Source organism: Anarhichas minor, unplaced genomic scaffold (assembly GCF_050575085.1).
Source record: "Anarhichas minor isolate MPS153535 unplaced genomic scaffold, ASM5057508v1 ptg000028l, whole genome shotgun sequence".
In the NCBI taxonomy this organism is placed as follows: domain Eukaryota; kingdom Metazoa; phylum Chordata; class Actinopteri; order Perciformes; family Anarhichadidae; genus Anarhichas; species Anarhichas minor.
The window spans coordinates 938,591-963,587 of record NW_027466474.1 but is presented as its reverse complement, the minus strand read 5'-3'; the positions used below and the strand labels follow the sequence as shown (position 1 = coordinate 963,587).

At 40.5% G+C, this 24,997-nt stretch overlaps 3 protein-coding genes across 9 annotated transcripts in view; 1 reads left to right on the top strand and 2 right to left on the bottom strand.

Moving 5' to 3' along the window:
* Positions 1-184: 184 nt before the first annotated feature.
* ctso (cathepsin O) lies at positions 185-6,641 on the top strand. 3 transcript variants are annotated; one of them, XM_076103980.1, is made up of 8 exons: positions 185-449; positions 1,603-1,708; positions 1,858-1,982; positions 3,646-3,813; positions 4,224-4,345; positions 5,061-5,220; positions 6,115-6,207; positions 6,320-6,641. In XM_076103980.1, the coding sequence occupies exons 1-7, from the start codon at positions 246-248 to the stop codon at positions 6,184-6,186; spliced, it is 957 nt and encodes a 318-aa protein (XP_075960095.1). In that variant the 5' UTR covers positions 185-245; the 3' UTR covers positions 6,187-6,207; positions 6,320-6,641. The 3 variants fall into 3 exon arrangements, with proteins under 3 accessions (XP_075960095.1, XP_075960093.1, XP_075960094.1); XM_076103978.1 differs by having other exon boundaries at positions 189-449; positions 5,061-5,224; XM_076103979.1 differs by having other exon boundaries at positions 199-449; positions 1,584-1,708; positions 5,061-5,224.
* A 1,144-nt stretch (positions 6,642-7,785) lies between these two features.
* tdo2a (tryptophan 2,3-dioxygenase a) lies at positions 7,786-11,456 on the bottom strand. The gene is made up of 12 exons (XM_076103918.1): positions 11,422-11,456; positions 11,185-11,290; positions 10,998-11,088; positions 10,636-10,706; positions 9,999-10,126; positions 9,675-9,861; positions 9,377-9,484; positions 9,179-9,290; positions 8,970-9,027; positions 8,670-8,749; positions 8,279-8,369; positions 7,786-7,939 (listed from the first exon to the last, which is right to left on the bottom strand). Exons 1-12 carry the CDS (start codon positions 11,454-11,456, stop codon positions 7,786-7,788), a joined length of 1,221 nt encoding a protein of 406 aa, XP_075960033.1.
* A 6,319-nt stretch (positions 11,457-17,775) lies between these two features.
* Positions 17,776-24,997, bottom strand: part of LOC142962918 (teneurin-3) — a 121,525-nt gene continuing 114,303 nt past the window's right edge. For all 5 annotated transcript variants that reach the window (XM_076103601.1, XM_076103602.1, XM_076103603.1 and 2 more), the window contains 5 exons: positions 24,537-24,772; positions 23,468-23,764; positions 19,958-21,569; positions 19,317-19,447; positions 17,776-18,741 (listed from right to left, as the gene is read on the bottom strand). In XM_076103601.1, the coding sequence (XP_075959716.1) occupies positions 17,989-18,741; positions 19,317-19,447; positions 19,958-21,569; positions 23,468-23,764; positions 24,537-24,772 (3,029 nt within the window). In that variant the 3' untranslated portion in view covers positions 17,776-17,988. The remainder of the gene's footprint in view (positions 18,742-19,316; positions 19,448-19,957; positions 21,570-23,467; positions 23,765-24,536; positions 24,773-24,997) is intronic.

Sequence of the window (24,997 nt, the reverse complement as noted above, 5' to 3'; positions counted from 1 at the left end):
TATTTATTTATGTTTGAACCTTCTTTTTTTTTTACCTGTTCTTCAATCATAAATACAGGAGAAAACTATTTAGATCACTTTTAGGATCACTTTTTTTCCTCCCATTGCTTCTGGCCTCTCCAGGAAGCGCCTCTAAACGCTGCGCATGCGCTATACATTAAACCTCACCTTTTCCGCCAATATCACTTTTGTATCAACTTCCTTTTTCAATCGCTGAATGTGTTTAACCGACATCGCTTTGTCAAATGAGGGGCGGCCATCCGTATCTAGTACTTATAGCGGCCGTTTCCACACTCGTCTCTCCTCTCTGCTGTCACAATGTGCGCTCGGAAGAGACTCGGACGCAGTTTAATGGCTCTGCAGTTGATTTCGACTCATTCAGAGAGCAGTTCCACCGCACGTATGCAGTCAACGGCGAGGAATTTAACCGTCGTCGTCTGCACTTTCAGGTAACGTTAAGCGCGAGACAGAGACGTGCAGAGAAACTGTTGTCACTCGTTACTTTGTACACACTCTTCAACACGGCTGAAAACAAACGGCCTGCACACGTCACAACAGACGTCGCCCACTTATGCAAATCAGGACATGTATTTTTATTTTCATAGAAAATACAATTTTATTGTAGGTTAATGTGAAATAAATGACGATGGAATTAGAACTCCTCAATTAACTCAGTGTAATACTCCAATACAAGTTAAAGTCATGAAAGATAATAACCTGAAAAGTGCAGGTTTACAGAAGAACCAAGAGTAAAATGTACTTGAAGTGAGAGTGGTTATGTTAAGAAAGGGGCAGTGACCTAAGTCACATATTATAAAGATAAGACGATGACATGATAGCTGTGTTTGTGGGGATTGTTTAGTGAGGTCATTGGCATTTTGCGTCCTTTAACTATATTTGGTGCTACTGTGATATAAGGTTGTACCATTGGCCAGTGTAATAATTGACACTTGTGGCTACTGTTCAGCAAAAGTTATAGTTTTAAAAGTAAATCTTTAACTGAAATGTCCCCCTTTCAGAGTGCGTTAGACTCAGTTGCCAGTTTATTAGGTACAGCTAGGTCAAACTGCAGCATGTAATGAAATGAATCCTCTCCTCATGAAGGTTACAATGTTCAGTGGTTGTTGTTGGAACTGTTTTAAAGAGGTATTGATTCAATTTCAAGGTGATTTTGAAGGCTGTTAGTTTGAGGTGCTGTTGCATTGTATTGTGTGTTATACTGAGAGGTTTCAAACCTCATTTATAAAGGTGGTCCCTTGCTGTATTAGACTGCATTAGTTTAAGTTAAGTGTACTAGCTGCCTAATACAGTAAACTAATTTTACAAGTGTTATATAATTAGATTATTATGATTATTAAAGCAGTATGTCAATACCGTAGCTGATTGAATTGGGGGAATGATTTATTGTATTATATTTTAATCTGCGGGATCTCTTGTGGGATGTATTTCAGACTCACTCATGTTGTGTTATTAAGAAAAAGTAAAAAACAAACTAATCAGCTCTAGACCTTTCACTTTTTCATCTACTTTACAGTGTTGTTTTATGCAAGAACTTATACTTCAACAACTCATTTTGCCTCAAGTTGCTGTGTGTTATTGCAGGATGCTACAAAGCGGCACGCATACCTGAACGCTTTCTCCACAGTACCACAGTCTGCCAAGTATGGCGTTAACCGGTTCTCTGACCTCTCACAGCAGGAATTCAGAGGTAGGCTGAGTGATCAAGTGTAATGTCGTTTGTATCCGTCCAGTGGATTGTTTTAAATGTGCTGAGCGACATGGCAGAATCTGCACAGTCATGGTTTACGTGCATCTTTGTATCCAGGGATGACTTTGAACCGTTTCCGTCATCCACAGATCTCTACCTGCAAGTGAGCGCAGACGGAGCTCCGCTCTTCTCTGGACTGAAGACAGAGGGACTCCCAGACAAATTTGACTGGAGGGACAAAGCAGTGGTGGCACCGGTCCCGAACCAGGAAGCAGTAAGGTTGACACAGATGGATGATAGATGTGAAAAGTCCAATCTCTATGCACGTGTACTGTAGGCTTCGATATTTCACATCGCACAACACGATTGGCTTCCAAACCTGTTATGATATCACAAAATCATAATTGGACGTGCACATCTCCCACAGATTTAAGGTGAGCCCAGAAAGACTTTCCCTCCTCAGCAGACCGATTTGAAAACAGCATTCCTATGTCACTGTAGGACATGCGTCATTCTGCACAGTGAAGGTCAAACACCCAAGTGGAGTAATAATAAGCGAGCCGCATATTTGAGTGGACGGGTGCTTTAATAATGGTCAAAGGACAAACTCGACCATTAAGTGTGACTTTAAGTGAGATGGAGCTGCAGCTCGTCCTCGCTGAAGGTTCACTTTCGGCTCCTTTTTTCGTCCTTTATCTCTTTAGTCGGTCAACTTGCCGTTAGGGATGATATTTTCACTGCGAAACGGTTGTCCCGGGGGAGAGACACACAGCCCATACAGAAAACATCCTGCACCACAACATATATATATATTTTTTTTTTTTCTTGAATTCAGGCAAGGTTTACCACTCCAGGGAGAACTTGAGCATGACCGCACTCGCCTACCAATCTGCTGCAGTGCTTCTTTTTTCCCCTTCTGGTCCTGTCTATAGACCTGCCTGGGCTGAGTTACTACAACAGATACAAATTGTAGATGCATAAACAGAAAATAAAATGCAGTACGATGCGCAAAGACACAAAATATCAAGCCACTTACATCTCGTAAACTCTTCTTGATTCAGTTTTCCCTTATCTTGATTCCACTTTTATGACTCGAGTGCATTTCGTCACTTTAAAGGAGAGAGCAGATGGTCCTAATATTTTGTACACTCAGCGCATACTTATCTCCAGTGCGAGCAATAATGACTGATTTTGGTTTCAGTATTGATTGTAAAGCCATGGAACCATATTGAGCAACAGCATATTGGATTTTTACACGGAGAGCTCAGGTTTTCATCACATTTGTGGGAATGAATGCTGAGCAAGTGAACTGTGCAGAGTCTGATGCTGTTTGGAGAATGAGATTGCCTGTGCAAATGTTCTACAGCTTACATAATGAAATACTGTACGTTCGACTGGTTCCAGGAAGACACTGTCATCTACATGATATATGTTGCGTAAGAGCAAACTTTTGCAATCGAAAAACATCTGAAATGATCGTCCGACTTTAAAGCTTAATACATCAACTGATTCAGAGATGAACGTTTCCCTCAAGGCGCAGCATACCTGAGGTGTTTCGGTCAGTAGATGGCAGCAGAAAACAAACAGTTCACTCAGACCGGCCAGAGCATCTCACCTCAGCGAGATCAACAGCATCCACACTCGCTGTAGATTCCTGTCTTCTGGATGTGGCTCCGACTGTAATCATGTTTAGTCAGTGCTTTAGCTACCATTGTGTTAGCCTGATGTTGATGCATTACAACACTGGTTTAGGACAGCAGAGATTGCAGAAAACATCATTCAACATAAACCAAGTCTTTAGCCTCTCTGTTGATGGGATAAGCAAAATGACAATTTCTTTCTTCTGATTGTATTGTCTTGTATTCTATAGTGTTTGGTTCCTCTACTTTTCCTATGTAGTTCTGTTTTTCCTGCTTACTGTCATTTTACCTTTGCAGTGTGGGAGTTGTTGGGCGTTTAGTGTGGTTGGTGCCACACAGTCCGTCCATGCTATTGGAGGCTCGCAGCTGGAGCTGCTCAGTGTGCAGCAGGTTCTGGACTGCTCCTTTCGAAATAAAGGCTGCAGTGGAGGCTCCACGGTCCAGGCCCTGAAATGGTTAAAGCAAGTATGTTGATCTTTTTACATAATTTCAGGCCTTTAATACATGTTTTCAGGTCTTTAACAGAAGCTTCCTAAATGGTTTACAGTGAGTACAAATAGGATAAACTCCCAGTACTTCACACACACACACACACAAGAGATTTAATGAATACTTGTGTGTCCTCCCAACGCGCCTGTTTATGAAAGAGGAGACCTGTGGGAAGATATGCACATTTAGCTTTAGCTAGGAATCAGGTAATATTGTCATGTATTTTAATTAGAGAGATATGTAGAGGCAGGAGGCAAAATAAGATCGCTGTCTCTTGTCAGACATAAATTAGAAAACTGCCTGTGCCAGGATCTTTCATAAACAAGATGAATGGATATTTTGCATTCAGGTAACGCACTGACAGAGACAAACTATTTTCTTTCTAGACCAGAGTGAAATTGGTGCCTCAGTCAGAGTATCCCTACAAGGCCAAGACGGGAATCTGCCATTTTTTCTCTCAGTCGCATGGCGGTGTCGCTGTGAAGAACTTCACTGCACATGACTTCAGGTAAAAGACTCATCCCCCCCCCCCCCCCCCCCCGCCCAGTTGTCTAGAACTAAAACGGAATAGGTAACATCACATGGATTTCAATGTGTTTTTTTCATTAAGTACCAAGGACAGACCAGAGGTGAGGTGAGTTGGTCCTGCGCAATAGCAGACCACAGTGTTTACTGTGTCAACACGGGCACGGATTGCTTCAGTAGCACAGAGGTTCTTTACTCCGGTCACAATGACTGGGTTACCTTGAGTTAAAGTCAATCAGACCGTCTTTATTTAATATTGAACAGGATCGTGACTCTCACTCATGCATCTATTTCTGTTGCACTGCTATGATAGCAAGGGTCAGGGTCTGCTGTGAAGAGCTGATGACGTTTTAATAATTAGTTAGCAGAATTAACAAGATTGTTACATTTGCTAATCTAATGTAACATTTTTCAGAAAGTGCCTGCATATGTCAACAGAGAGAATGAGGAAAATACCAGTTTTATGAATGAGAGAGAATGAGGAAAATACCAGTTTTATGAATGAGAGGGATGGAGAGAGATGACACGCTGAACACAAGGTCCAGTAAAACATTGAACTAAAGTCATGTTGCTCGAGGGAGTGTATCTTGATTTTGCAACCCTGTGACTTTAACATAATAGAACACGTGATAATCCAGAGACATCACAGGGTCAGCCTTGCTGCCTCAAGAGTAAAATGTTCTGCTATTCCTCCTCAGTGGCCAAGAGGAGGCAATGATGGGTCATCTGGTGGAGCGTGGTCCCTTGGCTGCTATCGTGGATGCTGTCAGCTGGCAGGATTACCTGGGTGGAATCATCCAGCACCACTGCTCCAGCCAATGGTCTAACCATGCCGTCCTGCTTGTTGGATACAACACTGTTGGTACATGCAATCACTACACTGTCATGAGAGTGAATCATAATCCACGAATGACAGCTGCGATTTTATATTTTACATCTGCTAAAATTTACCTTTTTAGGTCAAGAAAGTGTTGCAACCCCTCGGGCCTGTGAAAGTAATTTAAATCTGCACTATGCAAGATTTTTAGATTTAAAAAAAAAAAAAATAGTTCCAGTCTAATCACAAATTGCTGCTGCAACAGAGCAGACTGTCAAATCCTCCCTAATTAATTGCTAAAACAAAAGGAGATGGAGCGAAACCTATTTCAACAAGATGTTTAGTTCATTACTGACCCCCAAAATTACAATATTTTAAATCAAGTGAAATATATGTTGAACATTTACAGTGACAATTTAGGTTCATCTTGTCATTATTGTAGTGACTTGCCTTAATAGAACTGCATTGAAATGATTTCATTATATTGTGACACTGGTTGAATATTTCTGTAGGTTTATGAATAAAACGACCTTTGGACTGTTTGTCCTTGTTGTGTGCACACGATTTCTAAGTATAGAGGTTCAGTTTATTCAGTTACCTGTTAAAGCTTTGTGTCACGGGTTTAAGACACAAAACCAGTGTGAAAAATGTTTAAAGGTTGAATTTAACAATACATGTCATTTTAACAGCAGTTTTCAGAACATCATCACAGCTACCGCTCAGTGTATTTCTTGACAGTGTTCACACACATCGGTATTTGATATTTCTTCACATCAATTATTTCGCACACACTTGTGTTTTGTGGGTATTACACAAGGATATATAGGTGATTATGTAACAGTCTAAAGTGGTTGCAGCTGCAGTACACACGCATGCGCTTAATGCTCCTCTACCCTGTAAATAATTTAATCTTAAAACACGCTTGTCTATTTTAGGGGATATTCCATACTGGATTGTGCAGAACTCTTGGGGAACCACGTGGGGGAATGAGGGCTATGTTTATATAAAGATCGGTGGAAACCTTTGTGGTAAGTATGATCGTTGCCTCTTGTCATCTCCTTTTAGTATGGTGTCTCTGTGTTGCTGTCCCCACTATCCCCTCAGGGATTAATGCCACATCCTTCGGTTTTCTCTTCCCAGGTATTGCCGATTCTGTGGCAGCAGTTTTCCTTTGACAGGATGGTGTGCATCTCTGTCATTGTGTGTGTGTGTGTGTGTGTGTGTGTGTGTGTGTGTGTGTGTGTGTGTGTGTGTGTGTGTGTGTGTGTGTGTGTGTGTGTGTGTGTGTGTGTGTGTGTGTGTGTGTGTGTGTGTGTGTGTGTGTGTGTGTGTGTGTTCACCGCTGCCAAAATCATCTGCCAGTCATCTGTTGGCCTTAAAGTCTCACTTTAAATATTTATTTTATTGAAATGTCAACATGTTACATCAGTAAAAGAAAATAAATGACTTTATATGCTGATAATTGTTGTCTCATACCTGAGCACAACACTGCACAACAATAACAATAAGATAAATGCACAGTACAAAAATGATTAGATACATGTTTTGAGTGATATGGCTAGTCAATGTATCTATACAGAGATCAATCACTGCATAAATACACAACAAAATGAATGTAACACAATATAGCATACTATACAAAAGACATTATTAACATTATGTACAAATGATATAGTTTGTGTTTTACATTTACGAGCTGCAGATTGTTCTATTTTAGATGTTGGCATTGGTTGATAATACAGAGGTTTATTATAATTGTATGTATCCTAGTATCAATAGTCTGAAATTGCTCCCTCTCGGACGTTTTCTTCATGCTGACATGAAAGATAATGCGTTTGTTAAAACCCATCATAGCCACCGGTTTGATCACTGCTCTCACTCAACCATTTGCTTTCAGGTCAGTCACAGTAAATTTACATAATTGTGTTGAGAAAACATCTGAGCAAATTTTTATCAAGGAGCCATCTGCTATACTTTTCACCGGTCGAGGTTAGAGTAAAATAGTCTAATTTGGCCGTCACAAAGAGATGAAAAAGATGTATTTGTGACATTGCTCCACGTTGATGCCAACACATTTTTCCTGTATATATACATTTTCAATCCCAATATTCAAATTCTGGATCTAGACGTTCTAGAAATCCCAAACAATAATAACACCGTGGTATCAAATGTCTCTCCATGATAGATTTGTGGGTGTCCTGTCAAACATGACAAATGACCCCACCCTGTGCCAGATTTCACTCCAACATCTTTTTTCCCCCCACTGGAACCCCCTCCCCACCAAATCAAGATGCAAGATGCTCCAAAAATGCCATCTGTCTTTTCCTTTCTGCATCTTTTGTAGTATTTGAGGGCAAAATGAAGACTGCCCCCCCCCCCCCCCATTTTTTTTTAGAAAACATAAAACCTTTCAATGTATATTTTTCAGGTAAATCTGCCTGGTGTCATGCATATCCTCTCAGGGAAATGCGGTTCTCTTATTGATTCAGCTCTTCGTCCTCACACCTGTCACTGAAACCTTTCAGCTGTGCAAAGGATCTACTGGTTTGGGAGGTCAGTTACAGTGAAAAACAGAAAAGGCAGTAGAGAGACGGCTGAGACACCCGCTAGTCTGAGTCTTCACTGCTGAAGTAGGAGCTGTCGTTACATTCGGCCATGTAGAGGAACTTGTGAACGTTGGGATTTAGCTTGGGGACCCAGTGGCGAGGCACCAGGAACGTTGCCAGATTGAACAGATCCACAAACACTTTGTAGCGGTCACTAAAGGGAAAGAAAGTCATTTATTAAATACTTAACTCATGCACTCTCCCGATATAATTGCGCATCTGTTACAAATTGTACTGTGTGAAGGACAAAAGCGAAATTAAACTGCTGCCAAAATGTAATGCACAGCGAAAAAGGAACTTGTCGTCGCTCCTTCTAAATGAACTTGGAAGTATAGTTTGTGCATGTCAGGAGGAAAGTGACCATATGACAAGTTCATTTAGATAAGCACAGAGTAGAAGTGTCCTGTCCTTATCTAAATGAACTCTGAAGTGTTTAAGATACCTGCAGTGTAAAGTGTTTAATCAGTAGGTTAAAGTTTAGAGCATACAATACCTGACAGTTGATCTCAGGTAGTGGTAGCCAGATGAGCCTCCTGTGCCGGCTTTGCTGCCAATCATACGATGCACCATGCATACGTGATTGTCTAAAACAGAAGACAGAAATATCCTCTGTTGTATGAGAGTTGTTTTGGCTCTGCGTGTTTCATTTGAACTGTGAATTGTTTCGACGTAAGTGAGACATGGGGGAAATAGAAATGTTGTTTCATGGGAATAGGTTGTTGGAAGAGGATGTTGGAAGATTCTTCTGCCTCTGAGGCCCTGACCTAACTTTAGCTCTGTCAACTCCCTTGTTAGTACTTGTTAATGTTTTTCCCGCACAATGTTCTGTTCTTCTTGACTGGTGAGCACATGCAGCGACTGACAGGGATGCTACAGAAGCTTACATCGCCATTTTGTCATGAGGGTGTCGATGTCCATGAGGGACGTGAGCAGCTGGAAAGGGACCTGGAACCTCGGCTCCTCCCTGAAAGGTAAAAGAAGATTTTAGTATTTGCTGTATTTTATTTTTCAAGATCATTAAGTGGAGTGTGAAAATGCTTCTGGGTGGTGTTTATAGAAGTTGTAAAATGAGAGCGATTACAGTGACTGTCACATGACACTGACTCTTGTGTGGCCTTGACGAGTCTCGTGAAGTTGCGTCACGACGTAATAAAAGGTGAAGGAGTGCCGTAAAAAGCACAAACCTGTAGAAGTTGATCATCAGGGCGCCTTGGAGAGCCTTGTAAGAGAGCCGCCTCTCACCTTGTCAGCAAGATTTAAAGAGTATTACTTTTTAAGCAAAACAAATTCTCTTTGTGTGGCTTTGAGCCTAATTCACAAAATGATACAATTTTGAGTCAAATCTAGACCAAACATACGTGAAGCCTTGACTAACACATTAAAAAGCTCTCACCTTTGCTGAAGAGATGGTCATGGCGCTTTTCATCAAACAGAGAAGTAAACACCTCTTTCTGTTTGACCAGCTCAGCCATCACTTCTTCCTTGTCCTCAGAATCTGCCATTTTCTTTAAGAAAAATAATCAAAAAATATCTCTGTCAGTCATCTGACAGAGACTGAAAGTTTGTTCTGGAAGCTGGAGTCATCTCTCACCTCGATTTTCTCCTTCTCCTGATTCAGCCCCTTAAATATATTGATTTCCAGCCTTTCCCAGAAATTGAATCCATCCGCCTCCAAGCCAGGAGTTCTCTCCAGCCACTCCTGTGAAAAACAGACACGGGTTTTATCACCTCTGTACCCTGGTGAGAAGCACATGGGCTGATCCAGAGCAAGATACAGCACACAGAATGTTGAAGAAAGCTGGTACAGAAAAATATCACGATGCCTTCTTCAATTAACTTGGTAAAGTTTAAAAGCTGATGACCATGTGTTTTGTGGTTGTAGGATGTACCTCGACTAGTTTTAGGAGTGTTGGCTCCCGTTCAGTGGCGAGCAGCGTCTCGCTGTCCTGACCCTTGAAATTGTCCCTGTAATGGCGTCGGTTGTATGGCACCCTCAGGTTGTCTGGGACCCCGATTTTGTTCTCCAAAATCCGAAATTGAAGGCTTTGGAATCCGGAGGCTGGAGCCAAGTAGTCTCTACATACAAACACACACACACACACACACACAAGTAAGCGTACATGCACACAACACAGAGCGCACTATCATGGAGTGCATCTTATCAAAGTTTGAGAGCCGAAGTAGAAAGGGCCAGACGATATTGATGAGCTTACCTAAAGTCAAAAAAGTCCAAGGCTGTCATTGTCTCCAAAACCGTGAACTGTTCGACCAGCAGTTTGAATATCCTCACGATCCTGTGGATGCGGTTGTTGACTTTGAGCATATTGCGTTCGTCTCGGACCTGAAGGAACATCAGGATGTTGAAGGAAATAATTAGCAATCATGGCAAACCTTGTAAGCACATATCCTCAAACAGGAAAACCAGTTGGAGGTTAGATATTTTACATCAATATTTCATCAACCTAATGCGTCACTCTTTAGGAAAAAAAAGTCAATATTTAAAACTGTTAATTTAGATGTAGAACATCAGCCCGAGCGATACACAACATTTCTTGGCTAACTGGCCTCCAAAGCCAGATACTGTGAGATCTGACTATCATAATTGAGGATTTTGTGCTATTTTTGAGCTCTACTTTGTGATCACTGACAGTTCACATTTAATTAAAAGATCTTAGAATTTAGTGGAACGAAATGTTCAGAATCATCTAATTGATGGTACTTAAAAACTAGAAAATCTATTTGTCTGGATTTGATCCATGCCATTTTACCTTCTGTCGTCATGAACAAGAATAATAAATACACCATCACATAACGTCTGTACGATTCTTTCACCCGAGAAATGTGACTTACATGTTCACTGATGAAGATATTTCGCACTGAATCAAGCTCAAACAAAATCTGTTTGAACCACAGTTCATAGGCTGAAATAAAAGACAAAAAGGTTTTAAGCATCATCAACATTTTAGTATAACTCTACAAGGTAAGCGGGTCAATTACACTATAAAACATGCCAAGTTGAGCAAGTTACTCTCTTGCATTCAGTCGTGTACATTTTAAAGATACAATTTTAACCAAATTTATGATTATTTTTGTTATTTCAACACAAGTGAAACTGCAAAAACAAATAAATACAAGATTAAAACAACTATTTCATTTCTCTGAGACGAGTAGAAAGAACAACAGGCTCCTAAACACTATGAAGCTAGTTTTACCTTGATGGGTGACGATGAAGAGGTGCTCATCATGGATCTTATTACCCTTTACTTCACTCTGCAGCACCTGGGCGGAGAGTATTTTGTCGAGCTGAGAGTTGAAAAGAAATGAAGCACTTAACTTAAACGCACAAATTTGAATACAAGCCTACATTCCAAAAAACAAAGGATAGGTGGTGTTTCCTACATGCAGGTAGTCTCCATAGATGATTCCTCCTTTACTGGCCTTGTTAACTCCTGCCTGGGAGGCATCCTCGTCTTCCTCTGTTTTGGGAGGCTTGTTTTTGAATAACCTGCAACGCGAAGAGAGAAGCCGTTTGGTTATTTGAAATGAATTGTTGGGCTGCATGTAGTTGAATTTGAAAAAAAGAGATTAAAAATCCTTTAGAGCCCTATTTTAGTTGCAGCGACAATTTGAACGTACAAATGCCTCTTCTCAAAGTACGGGCATCCACTCATGACTTGTTGCAGCAAAGATGTGTTCTTCTTCCTTGATTACTAAAATTGTCGCAATCCAGAGTTTTAAAGACTCACCTCGTCCAATCACTCACGAGGATAAAGTCACATCCGGCCCACCTCTATTTGCCCCATGAAGCTGTTGTTGAAAAAGGACAAACTTCTGGACTTTGTTTGATGTGCTAAAAGAACATCACAACAACAATATGTGTGTGTGTGTGTGTGTATATATATATATATATATATATATATATATATATATATATATATAGCGAGAGAGAGATAACAGAATATCAAATATATTCAACATAAGAAGATTTTAAATGTTAATTATTGCTGGAGACCGTTATACTAGAATAAACATTTATTCAGGAAAGTTCTCTGTTGTCATTGCTGTCTTGGTCACAGGGTATCTTCAGTGTTTACTCTCCAGGGTTTGCTGTTGATCTCTGTGTGTATTGCCTTTTGCAAATGTAAGCGTCTGACTGAGAAGTAGTGGAGTCCTTACTGATATTTATTGGCATTGAAGGTTTGATGCCTTGGCTGGCAAACCTGAGATATTCACTTCATACCCTTTTTATTTTGCCAGTTTCTCAACAATGAACTATTTTAAAAAGTGGAAGAAAGAAATCATGTGAAAAACCATAAAAAATCACAACAAACAAGATGTAACCACTTTTTGACTTCCTAAACAGACTTCTTTAGTTCATACTGCCAGATGCTGAAAAACAAAAAGTTAAACTGACTTATGTTAGAATTAACTATGTTGATATTATTTTAATTGCTATTATCTTACCTGTCGCAAAATCATAAACACTAAGTCATCGTGTATGTTTAAGTCATTGGACTCATCTGTAAATATTTGCAATTTGGTTAATATTTAATTCACCTCAGTTGCGTCATTGGAGATGCGTAGTTACAAGGTCCTTGAGAGAGTAGACTTTACGTAATGTTAATAGAAGTACACCGAGCTCTGTTTCTGTGTGTTCCTGTGAATCTGACCAACGATGCTGTGATTGTGACCATCTATAGCTTGTCCTCCTATTAGGCCGGCGTTGCCAGCTGTCGTGTGCATTTCATCGGTAATATTTGTTTGTTTTCTTTCTCATTTGGCTCGATCGGTTCAAATGATTTCGGGCTTGTCCCTCCCTACCACCTGAACCACACCACAACACACTGTCAATCGTAACGAGAGGATCCTTTTTGAACCACTGTTAAACCATGTTTCATCGGTGTAAGACTCAAAATCCTCAACCCACTCTCTCTAAATCTCTCCAAGATCATTAGCGCCCTTGTTTTTCACCCACAGTCTCTCTAGACTTCGCAAGTAAAGTCCCAACAGCCTGAGCAACTGTCCTCAGAAGATCAGAGGGAGGATAACAAGCAGCTATTTCTGAAATGGTACATGGTGCAAGCCCAGCAATATAAGGCTGCAGATTAAAGAAGAGAAGAAGCAGCCCCACAGATGCTTTGTTCTTGTTCCTTTTTAACTGGGATGAATGGGATGCAATGGAGAGAAGGGGAGGGGGGGGGGGGGGTACAGGATGAGATGCCTTAGACTTGATTAGAGCGTCAGTGTAAATCTTGAAGGCTTTAACAGACCTGTCCATCTCACTGATAGGACGCACGTGTCATTACGCATTATCCCCAAGGTCTGAGCGAGTCACTGATTATAAGAAAGCAGGGATGTGACCTGTTTTTGCCTTGCTGCCATATAAAACCCTCAATGAAGGTTTAACTGTGTTCCTCTATGTCTGCCTTTTTGTCCTTGGACTCTGCAGTTGTGTTAAATGTCAGCCCCACATCCAGCTACCGTCATCTCCGTTTTGATTTTGGACACTTTGTACTCACAGACTAACAAAATGAATTTACTCCTAAACATAATCAATGTATTAATCAGTCAAGTGTAACATTTCTGGTTGAACATTGAGTTGTCAGTGCTTGAATTCCCTCGTCACACATAACGTAACCTTTACAATTTTTTGTAATTATATATAATCACATGTCGCAGCTTAGAAGGAAGCTTGTTAGGTCGACGTCATAAAGTGATTGTTGACACTTCTTGACGTCTGTAGTTCAAACATTACGCTGCTTACATGCCGGCGACAGCCTGACCAGAGGCGTTTAAGGATTTAAGAATGGACTGATGATACATTGAACTGTCAAAGGTCAAGGGCAAGTTTTACACGCCATAACTCCAGAATTAATATGCTTATTATGACACGATGAAATTGTGAAGTGATGACATTTTGGACAGGCATTAATATAAACTGCAACTTCACTGGTTGGCGGAGGCATACAACCTCGAAGCAGTAATTCTAGTTTAAGACAAACTATGGTGTGACTTTCTTTATGGCCGACTATGCTCTGAAATTTAGTGAAATACCTTACTATGAATTTCTTTTTTCTTTTTTCTCTTATTGCATGTTATCCCACTTTATAAAAACTATTTTTAACATACTATACTACGTCATTTTTAATGGCATAATATTATTACATTTTAACTGTATTTTCATGGCATACTATATGATTTTCTTTATAGTAAAATTCATAAAAACATGAATATATATATATATATATATATATATATATATATATACTGTATATAGTTTATGGATACTATACTAAGTTTTCTATGTGATTCAATATACCACTACTTTTCATGACATACTATTGCTTTTTTATATCATTTTTATGGCGTACTATACTTTCATTTTCTATTTTTACAACCCTTTCGTAACAACGCCTTGCTGGCAGAGATGCCGGTCACTGGCACAGAGGTATTATGTCAACAAGTTGTCTTTCCGGCCATCAGTCCGTCTGTCCCACTCTCATGAAAGAGATATCGGACTTTTATTACATCTGGCACAAACATCCAGTTGTACTCAAGGATGGTCAAAGGTCACTGTAACCTCACAACACTAATAATTACAAGGCTGTGAGTGCAGGTGCTCAATTCATTCTACTATAGTACCAAGCCTTTCCATTGTTTATTTATCGTTTATTAAATCCAAATGAATTTGTTTCACAAATGGAAAAGAAAGAGCAGATTTCATGTCTGTTTTTCTAATTATACATTCATTGCTTTTTTAATTTGGTATCATTGAAGTGTCATATGAATGTTTCTTACTTTCAATAGGTTAGCCTAGGTTTAGCTTTTTCACAATTAAATTCACATTGTATATGAAATCCTGCAAAGAACTACTTAGCATGATTTGCTGTGGGATATTGGTTTGTTATAGTTCAGTCTATTGCATACCTCACATTTGATTTCTCATCAGGTCCTGTTCAGAGAAAGAGAGACAGTCCACAAGGTGTCAACTTAAGGTGACAAAACGAAATCAACACTGTTTTTTTGACAAAAAAAACATGTTAAAATGTGTATCATCAGGGGAAGGAGGGCACGTTGGAGAGATCAGAATGATCTAATCAGCTTGGTTGATGCACATTTCTAATACCACATTTCCATTACTACTGTAAATTCAACTTCACCTTGAATCACATTCGCTTGCTTTACTCTCGGCTCACATGATCAGAACTGAATTTGCGTGTTAAGAGTAGCTTTTCAAAAATTCAGAACATAAATCCAAAATCAACCCCCTAAATAAATCCAAGCTGTATGAAACTCAGGAATCATATATGATGTTTAACTTCCTCTTTGGTGCTTTAATGTTAAATTGTGCGTACAAGATGGGATAGACTACAAAATCATGCTTGGCAGTGTGATTCCAAATGGCTATCTTTACGTTACGTGCATAAAATTGGGCTCAATTGAATTATGAATTATGAATTTTTTTTCCATTGCTCTGATGTGGTTATTGCGTGATGCGTTTGGGTCTTTGAAGTTCTTGCAGTCGTGCCATCTCTTTTATGGAAGGCTTTGAAGTCGGTCTAGTTGCACCGTGTAGTCATGTGCCGCACTGTGCCCGCTGTGGTCACAGTGTGATACTGCAGCAGTACTGCGGATCATTTTGATAATGGTGTTTATCTATTCTATTTGATGCTTCTTTAAAATTAACCTGGATGTTTTTTCTTCATCTGGCGAGTTGGTCACTAAGAATGTCAATGAATTAAGTTGAAGCTTTTCTGACCTCTCTGAAAAGTACAGTGACTGCTGCTGCTATTGTAAATGTACCGTTACATGACATGTACGTTAAACAGTCAGCTGGAGGACCAGATGACTTTCTGAACTATGCACCATGTACCACTAGGGAGCATCAGAGGACTTTTAAGAGAATTAAAGATTTGATTTGATGCTTCATTTTTGGCGGAGATGAGTTTGTGTTTGAAGATTTCTTAGGAGGGCTTTGGTGGGGTTTGAAACACTTTGTATGAATATATCAAAACAAATGGGGGTTCGTATAAGTTCACTGTAATTTCAGTGTGAAGGAACAATAGACAACAGCTCACAGGGGAACTTTAAGAAGACGTTTCACTATCAGTTGGTGAAGGGGGGTGGTATATCCTAAGGGAGTCTGATGAGAACTTTGAAGGCATATTTTGAGCACAGAGATGTAGCTTTGTTGAGCTCTATATGTCATAAAACAATATTTCATTTCTCAAACCTTATAACGACTCTGCTAGATGTTGGGAGCAGCAGGGAGTAGGTCAAAAACAACAGCATGAAACAAGCTGTGAGCAAAGAATATTCTGCACCCATTTGGTTTGAAATGCTGTTTGAAGTTTACCATGAAAAAGAAATCACTTTCATGTAAAGATGTTTTCAGAATTATGACTTCTATCATCAGAACTCTGTGCTCTGATGAATGACACTGAGCGTGGGAAATGTGATCACTACCCAAATGTATTTTTAAAAATTGAGCTATTAAATGTTCTCACAAACTTATACCCAAAATCCTCTTTTTTTGGTTTTGCTGACGACTGAGTATATTGTTTTAGGCAACTGTCTATATTTCAGGTTTGTTACACTCAAAATCTCTTTACACACTTAAGAGTTCAGAACAGCTTCAAGCAGCTGACTTCAAACTAATCCTGCATTTTTCTTCTTTGGCTTTGTAGCTCAGAACATGTCTTTTAATTATTAATGTAATTTGTGATTTTGATAGTTTTTGGAATACTGAGGCCATGCATATACTTAACTATTTGGAAAGACTTTAAGCGTCATTGATATCCAAATTAGTGTCGGAGTAAGTCGCCAGCAAATACCTTTACCCTCCTCTCATATTCATTGTTAAACGGAACAGTTGATTAGTTCAGATTGTTGGAAAAAAAAGCAGAACTTCCAATCGAATTCTTCAAAAAACAACACACCAAAAGAGAACCCCAATATCATTTTAATCCATGAGTGCATTTAACATTCAAAAGAAGTATACCTACCGAGAACATAGATGTGATCTATATTTGGATCCACTGTAACCTTGTTTATGTGAGATGGGTTCATGAAATATTTGTGTTGATGAAATATTCATTGGACAGGAAGCCAGGTCAAAAGGCATTATGCCCAATAAACATTACATTTAGTGGAAATAATAGCTGATGGCATGTTATAAATACATCACCACTTGTAAATACTTGTCACTACATGCACAGGTTTCTGTTAGTTACTTAAACAGAGCATTGTGAAGAAGCCCCACAAAGCCATATTAGAAGGAACGTAACTTTAAAACAAAACAAATGCTCGTCTGGAAAATCAAAGCAAAAAAATAAATGAATAAATAAAAATCAGCTGGACTTTGTCATGTATAAACACAACATAAATTACTGTTAATATGACTAATACAGACATTTATTCAGTTTCTTAAAAAAACGCCATAAAACTCTTGCATAATTTACAAAACATGGTGTCCCTGTGCTATCCAAGACACATCTGTGCCTTTTCCACCCCAACAGAGTTTGGCGTAACCATTACTGTCCTTTTTTTTTCACAATGAATATTGGGTATTTAAACATGGATCTTTTCTGTTCAAAAGCATCTCAAAGAGAATAAGACATGTTTTCGACGTTTACAGTGCTAAATCTGGTATACATAGTGGTTGTTTGGTGAGGATATCTCTTGCGTCAGAAGTCTCTGATTTTATAAACAAACGTTTGCTCAAGGACACTGCTTGATGTAGGAGTGTGAACTCTTGAGCCCCATACTTCTAGTGAAGTGCAGCTATGCATAATGTAAACATTTCCTTATAATACTTTCTGTTGAGCCGGACTTTCCCTTGATGAAAACTAAAACAAAAAAAGAACATAAAACACCTAAATTCGCTCACTGTTTCCCAAAGACACCCCTTTTCCTCTGCTTCAGAGTCCAGAGTCCAGAAAGGCTTGTGCAACAGAGGAACTGACCTGTAATTGCCATGGTAAGGCTTGGTGTAGTTATATATTTACTCTGTAGTCCCTAGGTCACAATGCACAGCATTGCTTTTGACCCCTTGTATATTTAGTCTTTTTCTTTTTTTTATTGTCTTTTTTACAAAAGCACACGACACTCTGGGTACACAGCAGCAACCCTTGATTACAGTTGCTTTTCGTCCGCTTGTATGTCTCTACCAAGTCTCTTTGGCAGAAAATGCACCTCGTATTGTTACCTTTTCCCAATTTCACTTTGCCGAAGAAAGTGAATGTTATTGGCGCTGTCTGCTAATTCTGGGTACTGCTCAATGGAGAGCACATAGTACCCGTCAAAGCCCAAAACTTTTCCACTACTCAGAAGCTGCCTTTTCTCTCCCTCTGTCCAGGGGCGGACCCCTTCCTCGCCATCTCGCACTCGCTGCTGTTCTCTCGCCCACGCACCTGCAAGGGCACGCTGACGAGCGAGCTCAACAACACGCGCTTTCTCCTCGTCCACCGTGGATCCATAGCGGATATGAAGAGCCAGAGCACCAGCACGAATCTCCACATCTGCGAAACGCCGAGTCCGACTATCCATGACTGTGGTGGATTGGGAAACGGTCACATTGACACCATTCTCCAGAGTCTTGTGTCCACTGGTGAGGTGCAATGCAGCAAGGTCGGCATCTGGAAGGCCTGGCTTGACAAAGTAGTGTGTGTCCCGCCCCTCTATAGTGAAGTGAAGGTCTTCCAAATAGAAAGCGTTGTTGAGGATAGTTGCAACCTTGATACAGTCCTCACTGGCCACGTTGAGTGTGTGAGTGTGAACGCTACCCTTGTAGATTGCAAACATAACGGCTCTTCCGATGGGAGACATTGCCGCCGAGAACCACAGCCAAGACTTTTCACCTCTGCGACCTCGACTGAGATGGACCTCTGGCAGTCGCTCGAATGACAACAGAGAATGGGCTTGTCTGGTTACTTCCTGCTGGACCCCAGAGATAGACTGTAGGAAAAGTGCAGTGAAACGTTAACGCTTGAACATGGCAGAACCTGACTCTCCAGGCCATTTAGAACCAGCTACTGCTCTGCTTCAGAGAGTTTTTCATCCCTGTCTAAGATAATGGTCTTTTCAAGCTGCGTTCTCAAGCCAAAAGTAGATAAATCTCCCATGACAATTTTACAGCAACACTTTTTGTGTAAAGGCCTTAAACCACAGAAGCCTCAAAGGATTGTTTAAACAGAAGCAATAAAAAAATATATATAATATATTAGATTAGACAATGTTCAAATGTGTTCAACTGGTAATTAAAACAACAATACAGAGGAAATTGCAATTTGTGTTTATGTGTGCATTTATGGAAATATGGCCCAATCAAAATTGATATTCTCTGTAATATATACATAGCAATCGTATTAAGAGATGGCAGCTTCAAAATACTGATGTAAGAGAATAAACAATGGAAAAATGTTTTCTTGGCATCTGTCTGAAACTCTACACTTTATCATCATAATATCTGTTGGCAGGAGGAGTAAAGTATTTGTTTATTTTGTGTTCAATATGCATGAAATTTGACCAACCGGCAGATCATCCCAGCGCTGACTCTTCCTCAGTTCATAGGACGGCATGCTTAAATCAAACTTTGGGACCGGAAACCCAGGAATGGTGTTGTGAAGATGAAAGCCAAAGGTGACAAGCCAGCTGTTCACATCTGTGCAGGAAAAATAAACGATGCTTTTAGTAAGTTACAACATGAATACCTTTGTACCGTACCTTAAATGTTTGTTGGAAAAACTTCTTAATTGAACATTTTTATAACATTTTTTGTACTGTATATTTAGCTAAAAAAGATTTTAACACAATTTCTTGAACCGTAAACACTGAGCATTTAAGTGACTCCTGTCAGTGAAATTCTTCAAAACCTTGAAACTATTTACTACCAATAAAAATAAAGTAATATAAATATTAATACGAAATCACCCTCAATTAGTTGATTGAGAGAAAATGAATTGGATTTTCAAGCTAGTCAGTTGTGAGGATCTGCTTCATTCACACAAGATAGTCGACTGAATATATTTTGGCAAATGGTCGGATAAAAAGTAAGACAAGATATAAGATTGAATATACGAGATAAAACGAGTCACGGAGGCAAAAAAAATCGAGACTGAAAATAATCCTTATTGAAGCCCTAATAATCATCATGAATAGCAATATGTCTTACCTGCAACATATTCTCTCATTTCCTGGACTTTGCTGATTGGATTGTTATTTCTAAACATGTATAAATTAAAAGGAGCTGGCTCCTTGCCAACTTTTTGCCAAGTGGAGACATCCGGAACAGTCCACCTTCCAGACATGATGTCATAATCCTGCTCCCCGAAGTGTAGCAGTTTGGTCAGGGGTTCATAAAGTCCTCCGTGAAACCCGAGCACAAGCTGGAAGTCTGGGTTGGAGTCGAAGTAGACCTCGCCGTACGCTGTGTACTGGAGCTGTTTGACCAGGAGGCCGTTGCTGGTGAAGACAGCCAGAGGTGTGCCGGTGTTATCGCAGGCGATGTAGAACTCCTCCCCGCTGCTGATCTCCATCGCAAACAGGTGGCCTTGGAGGTCATAGTAGAGTGAGGTGATCTCTGAACTGGAGTGGTTGTATACGTGTGTAATCCTGGCCGGGTAGCTCAGGTCTGCGTAGAAGTATTGCAGGTGTTGGCCCAAGCTTATCTTGGTGGACACCCTGCGTCCAAGTCCATCGTAGCGGTACTGAATAGTCCAACCGCTGCTCTTGCTGTAGACCCGCACCAAGAGTCCTTTGGAGTTGTACTCAAAGATCTCTGCTCCCCTCTGACGGAGGAAACCATCTTCATCCATTCTGTATTGGATATCTCCGAGGCGGGTGATGCGGTCCCTCAAGTCATAGCGCAGAGGAAGAAGTCTGGCACTGTTTCCTGCATTCAGCAGGTGCAGATTTCCATTCAGGTCATACGTATAGCGCCACATCACTTTCTCGTTCAGGTACACAGTCTGGAGCTGGCCATCCACGTCATACTCATAGCTGTACTTGGTGGTGTTGGCAAACGGGCCAATCTTGATCTCGCGCTTAATGACTCGCCCCACATCATCGTACTGGAAAGTGATCCAGTACATGAGTGAGCGGAATATCTCATACTGGATCTCCTTGATGCGTCCATGTGCATCAAAGTGCTTGGTGTAGGTCATGACTGCGGTGGATATGATCTGATTGATATCATAGTAGATCACCCCAAACTTCCCAAACTGTTCGACCTTTCCTGAGATGTCATCAAACTGGTATAGATCGATGGGTAGGGGTGTTTCGTTGATGACGCCTTGCACGCTGGTGACACGCAGGCTGCTATCATAGGTGTAGTCGAAGCGTGCGTTGACCATGCCGTCCTCACTGAAGCGGAAAATCTGCCGGTCCACCAGGGGACCCACTTGCCGATAACGGATGGAGCAGATGAATCCTTCATTCTGCAGGTTGACGGTCTTCAGCACTCCTGCAGTCTCGTCGTAGGTGAAGCTGACCCTCGTGCTGTCATACAGGATCTCTGACAGTTTGTTCTGCCGGCGGTACCTGTACAGGATCCTCCGGCCTGTGCCGAGGTGAGCTACTCTCAGTAGGAGGCCGTCTTCGCTGTAGTCCACGGCCACTGAGGAGTTGCTCTCTGGGGGGTGATAAAGGTTCCTGTAGTAGCCCACTGAACGGATGGTCTGCATGGTGTAGCGGGCGACGCTGGGCATCGTGACAGCAGAAAGACGGTCCAGAGAGTCGAAATCGAATATGTACTGCCGTTGACTGTGGAGCAGGAGAACCATGGACTAGAGGGAAGACAGCAAAAAAGCAGGTGTTTCCTTAGGTAATGGTTAATGCCAGGCAATGTGAGTGCAGGCAAAGTGAGTGGAAATTTACTCTTTGAGAAAAGAAGACATAGGGTATATGAAAAAACCCACCAGGTAGCATTATCAATCACTGCTGTGAGACAGCAGCTACCAATTGCCCTGCACACTGTCGAATATCTTTTAATGCAGAATGTACAGCTTTAATTAAAAAAAGTTATCTTTTAAAGTGATATATTGATTTTAAATACTACACAGAGCTTCTGTCAAAAAACATTTACCAGGAACGCTGGCGTAGAAGACTGTGTGTTTCAAATACTGTGTGTTCAACTGTTAATGAGTGTCTAGTAGTCAACACACACAAGAATGCAAAATAATACAAGTTTACTTTGAACTCCTATGACACACAGAGACTACTTTAATTAATTTACAGTGCATGCAGTTTGGAGTGTGGTCTGTCTTCTAAGGGTTTACCACCCTTCCCGTTGAAATGTCATGCCCAGTCATCCGTTGCGACATAGAAGTTCCCTGTGCTCCCTGAGCTCTCTGTGTTCCTTATGTCAGAGTGTTGACATTGGCTCTCCAGGTCACGCAATGAAAGGATGGGGCCAGGAGTGGCTGATGAAATCTCTCTGTGTGTGTGTTTATAGCTGAGCATCTCAGTGCAACCTTAAATACGGTCTACAAAACAATTTAAGGGTATTTTTGGGAAAGAGACGGATGACATTTTGCTGTTTGACGTGATGAAACAGCAGAATGCAAAGATCAAAATACAGAAGTCAGTTTTATGGATTTGAACTCATTTTTGTGTAGTATACATGTGGCATGATATACTCTTAAAAATCAATATGTACATAATTGTTATTTAGCAGGGAAGCGGATTCCTATAGTTTCCAAAGAATTTGATAAAGCTAGGAGAAGGTGTGAAGACGAGCTGAAAACCACAAAGACTGGATAAATCAATAACTATTTCCCAAAACACAAGAATATTTTTAGATGCGGGGGGGTCAGAAAGGAGCACACATATTTAACGACTGTATTTACCCAGTTATTAAATGTGAAAACTGCGCTCTCGCAGGATTTCATATATAATTCTAGCCTTGCAATCAACCAGTGTGTTGTCTCTGTCAGTCAGTCTCTCAGCTAATCAATCTCAATTGTGGTCTCTGGGCGCTACGACTTAAAATCAGTGGAAATAGTCTTTGTAGGTTTCAGCCATTTAATTAAAAACATTAAATAGCTGAAACCTAACCTAATTAAATCACTGGGACCTCGATCAATATTAAGCATAGATGTTACCACTTAAAGAATTGTACCAGAGTTAGCTTAAAGCTAATTATGCAGTCCCTAAGCAGGTCTTAATTAAAACATACAAAGTGATAGAAAAGCACTAAACAAACAGGGCAGGACACATTATACAAAAATACATGCAGCAGTTCATAAAATGGTTAGTCTTCCAGTTTGTCCACAGCTTTACACTCAGTGATTCTATTGCACATGCACTGTATACGTTATACTACTGTCAGAACTTAGGATACTGCCATTCAGTGCTACCTACGGTAATCAGCCCTATGACATACTATACTATACTTTACATGCCGGGTAGAAGCTAAAGTATAGCTCCCTCTGAACATGTTTACACCTAAAGCTTGTAATTGATGCTCACACATCTGCTGTTAGTGTAAAATGATTAGTGTGTTAGCTAAGTACCTCTGTAAGAAGCAGAATTATGTAGCAGGAGCCGGTGATTATTGCAAAATAGGCGTCTTCAGGGTGACCTCTGCTACATGTTTGTCTTTATTCACCCTGTAGCGATAACGACTAGTCCGCTATAAAGTATATCTTACATATTGCTTCCTCGGGTCATGTTATTTCCTCACCTGCTCCAGGTAGGTGTAACTCCATATCTTCCCATCAGCAAACACCCTGGAAACCAGGCGGCCTTGGCTATCGTACTCAAGTCTCTCTGTGGTGGGGCCTCTCTGCAGGGCACTGATTTGCCCACTGCTGGTGCGGCTCACATTAACCGGCAGTAGCTTACTGCTAGGCACCCAGAGCACCGGGTGGCCGGCTGTGTCGTATATAATCTTTAAGAGGAACTTCCTGTGGTCGTCATAAATCTTCTCTGTCCTCAGGGTGCGATCGTAATCGACAGAAAGAATGTTCCGTCCGTTCACCTGTGGGAAAGATTTGATTTAATAAAGCGTTAGACAAAAAACTACAACCATTCCTACTACTGCTTCTACGAGGGAAAATAAGACATGACTAACAGATGACACTTAATCTAAATTGTGCTACCAATTGATTACACAATAGTGCAGTCTCAAGAAGAAATTCTTGATCTTGATATCACGTCTGGATGGCTCTTTAAACTTTATTCATGTCATTTTCGCTACAGTTGTCACAGAGATTAACACCTCCCTCATAAGGCTCATTTAACTGAGAGACACTCTGGTGATTATTCAGGTACCCTTAAATCACAACCTCCTACATTTAGAGGAGACAAAAAATACTGAGAGGGAAAGTAACCACCAAAGTTAAGTTCATGAAAGACCATAAATCACAAATCTGAGTGTCAGATTCTAAGAAGGAGGAAGGAGAGGAGGTGGACTTTTGTACAGTGGGATATTGATAACCCTCTATATCAGGAACTAAATGTTCTGGTGACTCATAAATTTCAACGGAAAAAAATAATTGTAGAAACATTTGTACAATGTTAATAATAAGGACATAAAAACAAAAAAAAACACCCGTCACATTTTTGACTGTTTGATCTGACTTTTGTGCAACTGATCTCTGACCCTCATAGTGTCACTGCCATACTCATATCACATCCAACACTGAGGTAGAGCCAAAGGGAACAGACACGTTTGTATTCATGGCAAGCTGATCATCTCAATGTCCCACAAGCAAGAAAAAAAAAAAAATAAAATAAAAAATCAAACATACCCTAAGCTTGCGTCCAAACACGATAACTTTCCCTCTGGCTTGTTCTTTGCGGAAGCGCCACTCAACCAAGTTTTGCCCACTCTCCCCTGGCAAGCTCATGTTGCGTCTGGCTACAGTTGGGTTGGCAGCGCCTGCCAGGATGTGGGGCTCTGTCTGGTAGTGGGTGTCCATCCCGTTGGCATACGTAATCCTCAGCGAGTTGTCAAAGCCCACTTGATAGATGCTTCTACATTGGTCTATTGATAACAAACAAAAAGTGAACAAAAATGCAACTTAGAACACAGGAATAAGTAATTACACACTGGAACAGACGTTATCTTTTCATGTCTCCTGAGGTAATTATTGGTTGTACTTAATTATGCTTTAAGTCCTTAGTATTAATTATGTTTTAACTCCTTAGTATTTAATATTTGGCAATTTCCAGATGGAATGGACATGAATGATGTGCAGCAAATAACTGG

What these genes read in the sequence shown, in the direction of transcription:
- ctso (XM_076103978.1), top strand. Translation starts at nt 246, where the DNA reads ATGAGGGGCGGCCATCCGTATCTAGTACTTATAGCGGCCGTTTCCACA. An exon ending in GTCGTCGTCTGCACTTTCAG is followed by an intron (nt 450 to 1,602) that starts GTAACGTTAAGC and finishes GTGTTATTGCAG; the next exon opens with GATGCTACAAAGCGGCACGC. An exon ending in CGGTCCCGAACCAGGAAGCA is followed by an intron (nt 1,983 to 3,645) that starts GTAAGGTTGACA and finishes TTACCTTTGCAG; the next exon opens with TGTGGGAGTTGTTGGGCGTT.
- tdo2a (XM_076103918.1), bottom strand. Translation starts at nt 11,456, where the DNA reads ATGAGTGGATGCCCGTACTTTGAGAAGAGGCATTT. An exon ending in AGGAGAAGGAGAAAATCGAG is followed by an intron (nt 9,291 to 9,376) that starts GTGAGAGATGAC and finishes TTTTTCTTAAAG; the next exon opens with AAAATGGCAGATTCTGAGGA. An exon ending in CCTCATGACAAAATGGCGAT is followed by an intron (nt 8,370 to 8,669) that starts GTAAGCTTCTGT and finishes CTTCTGTTTTAG; the next exon opens with ACAATCACGTATGCATGGTG.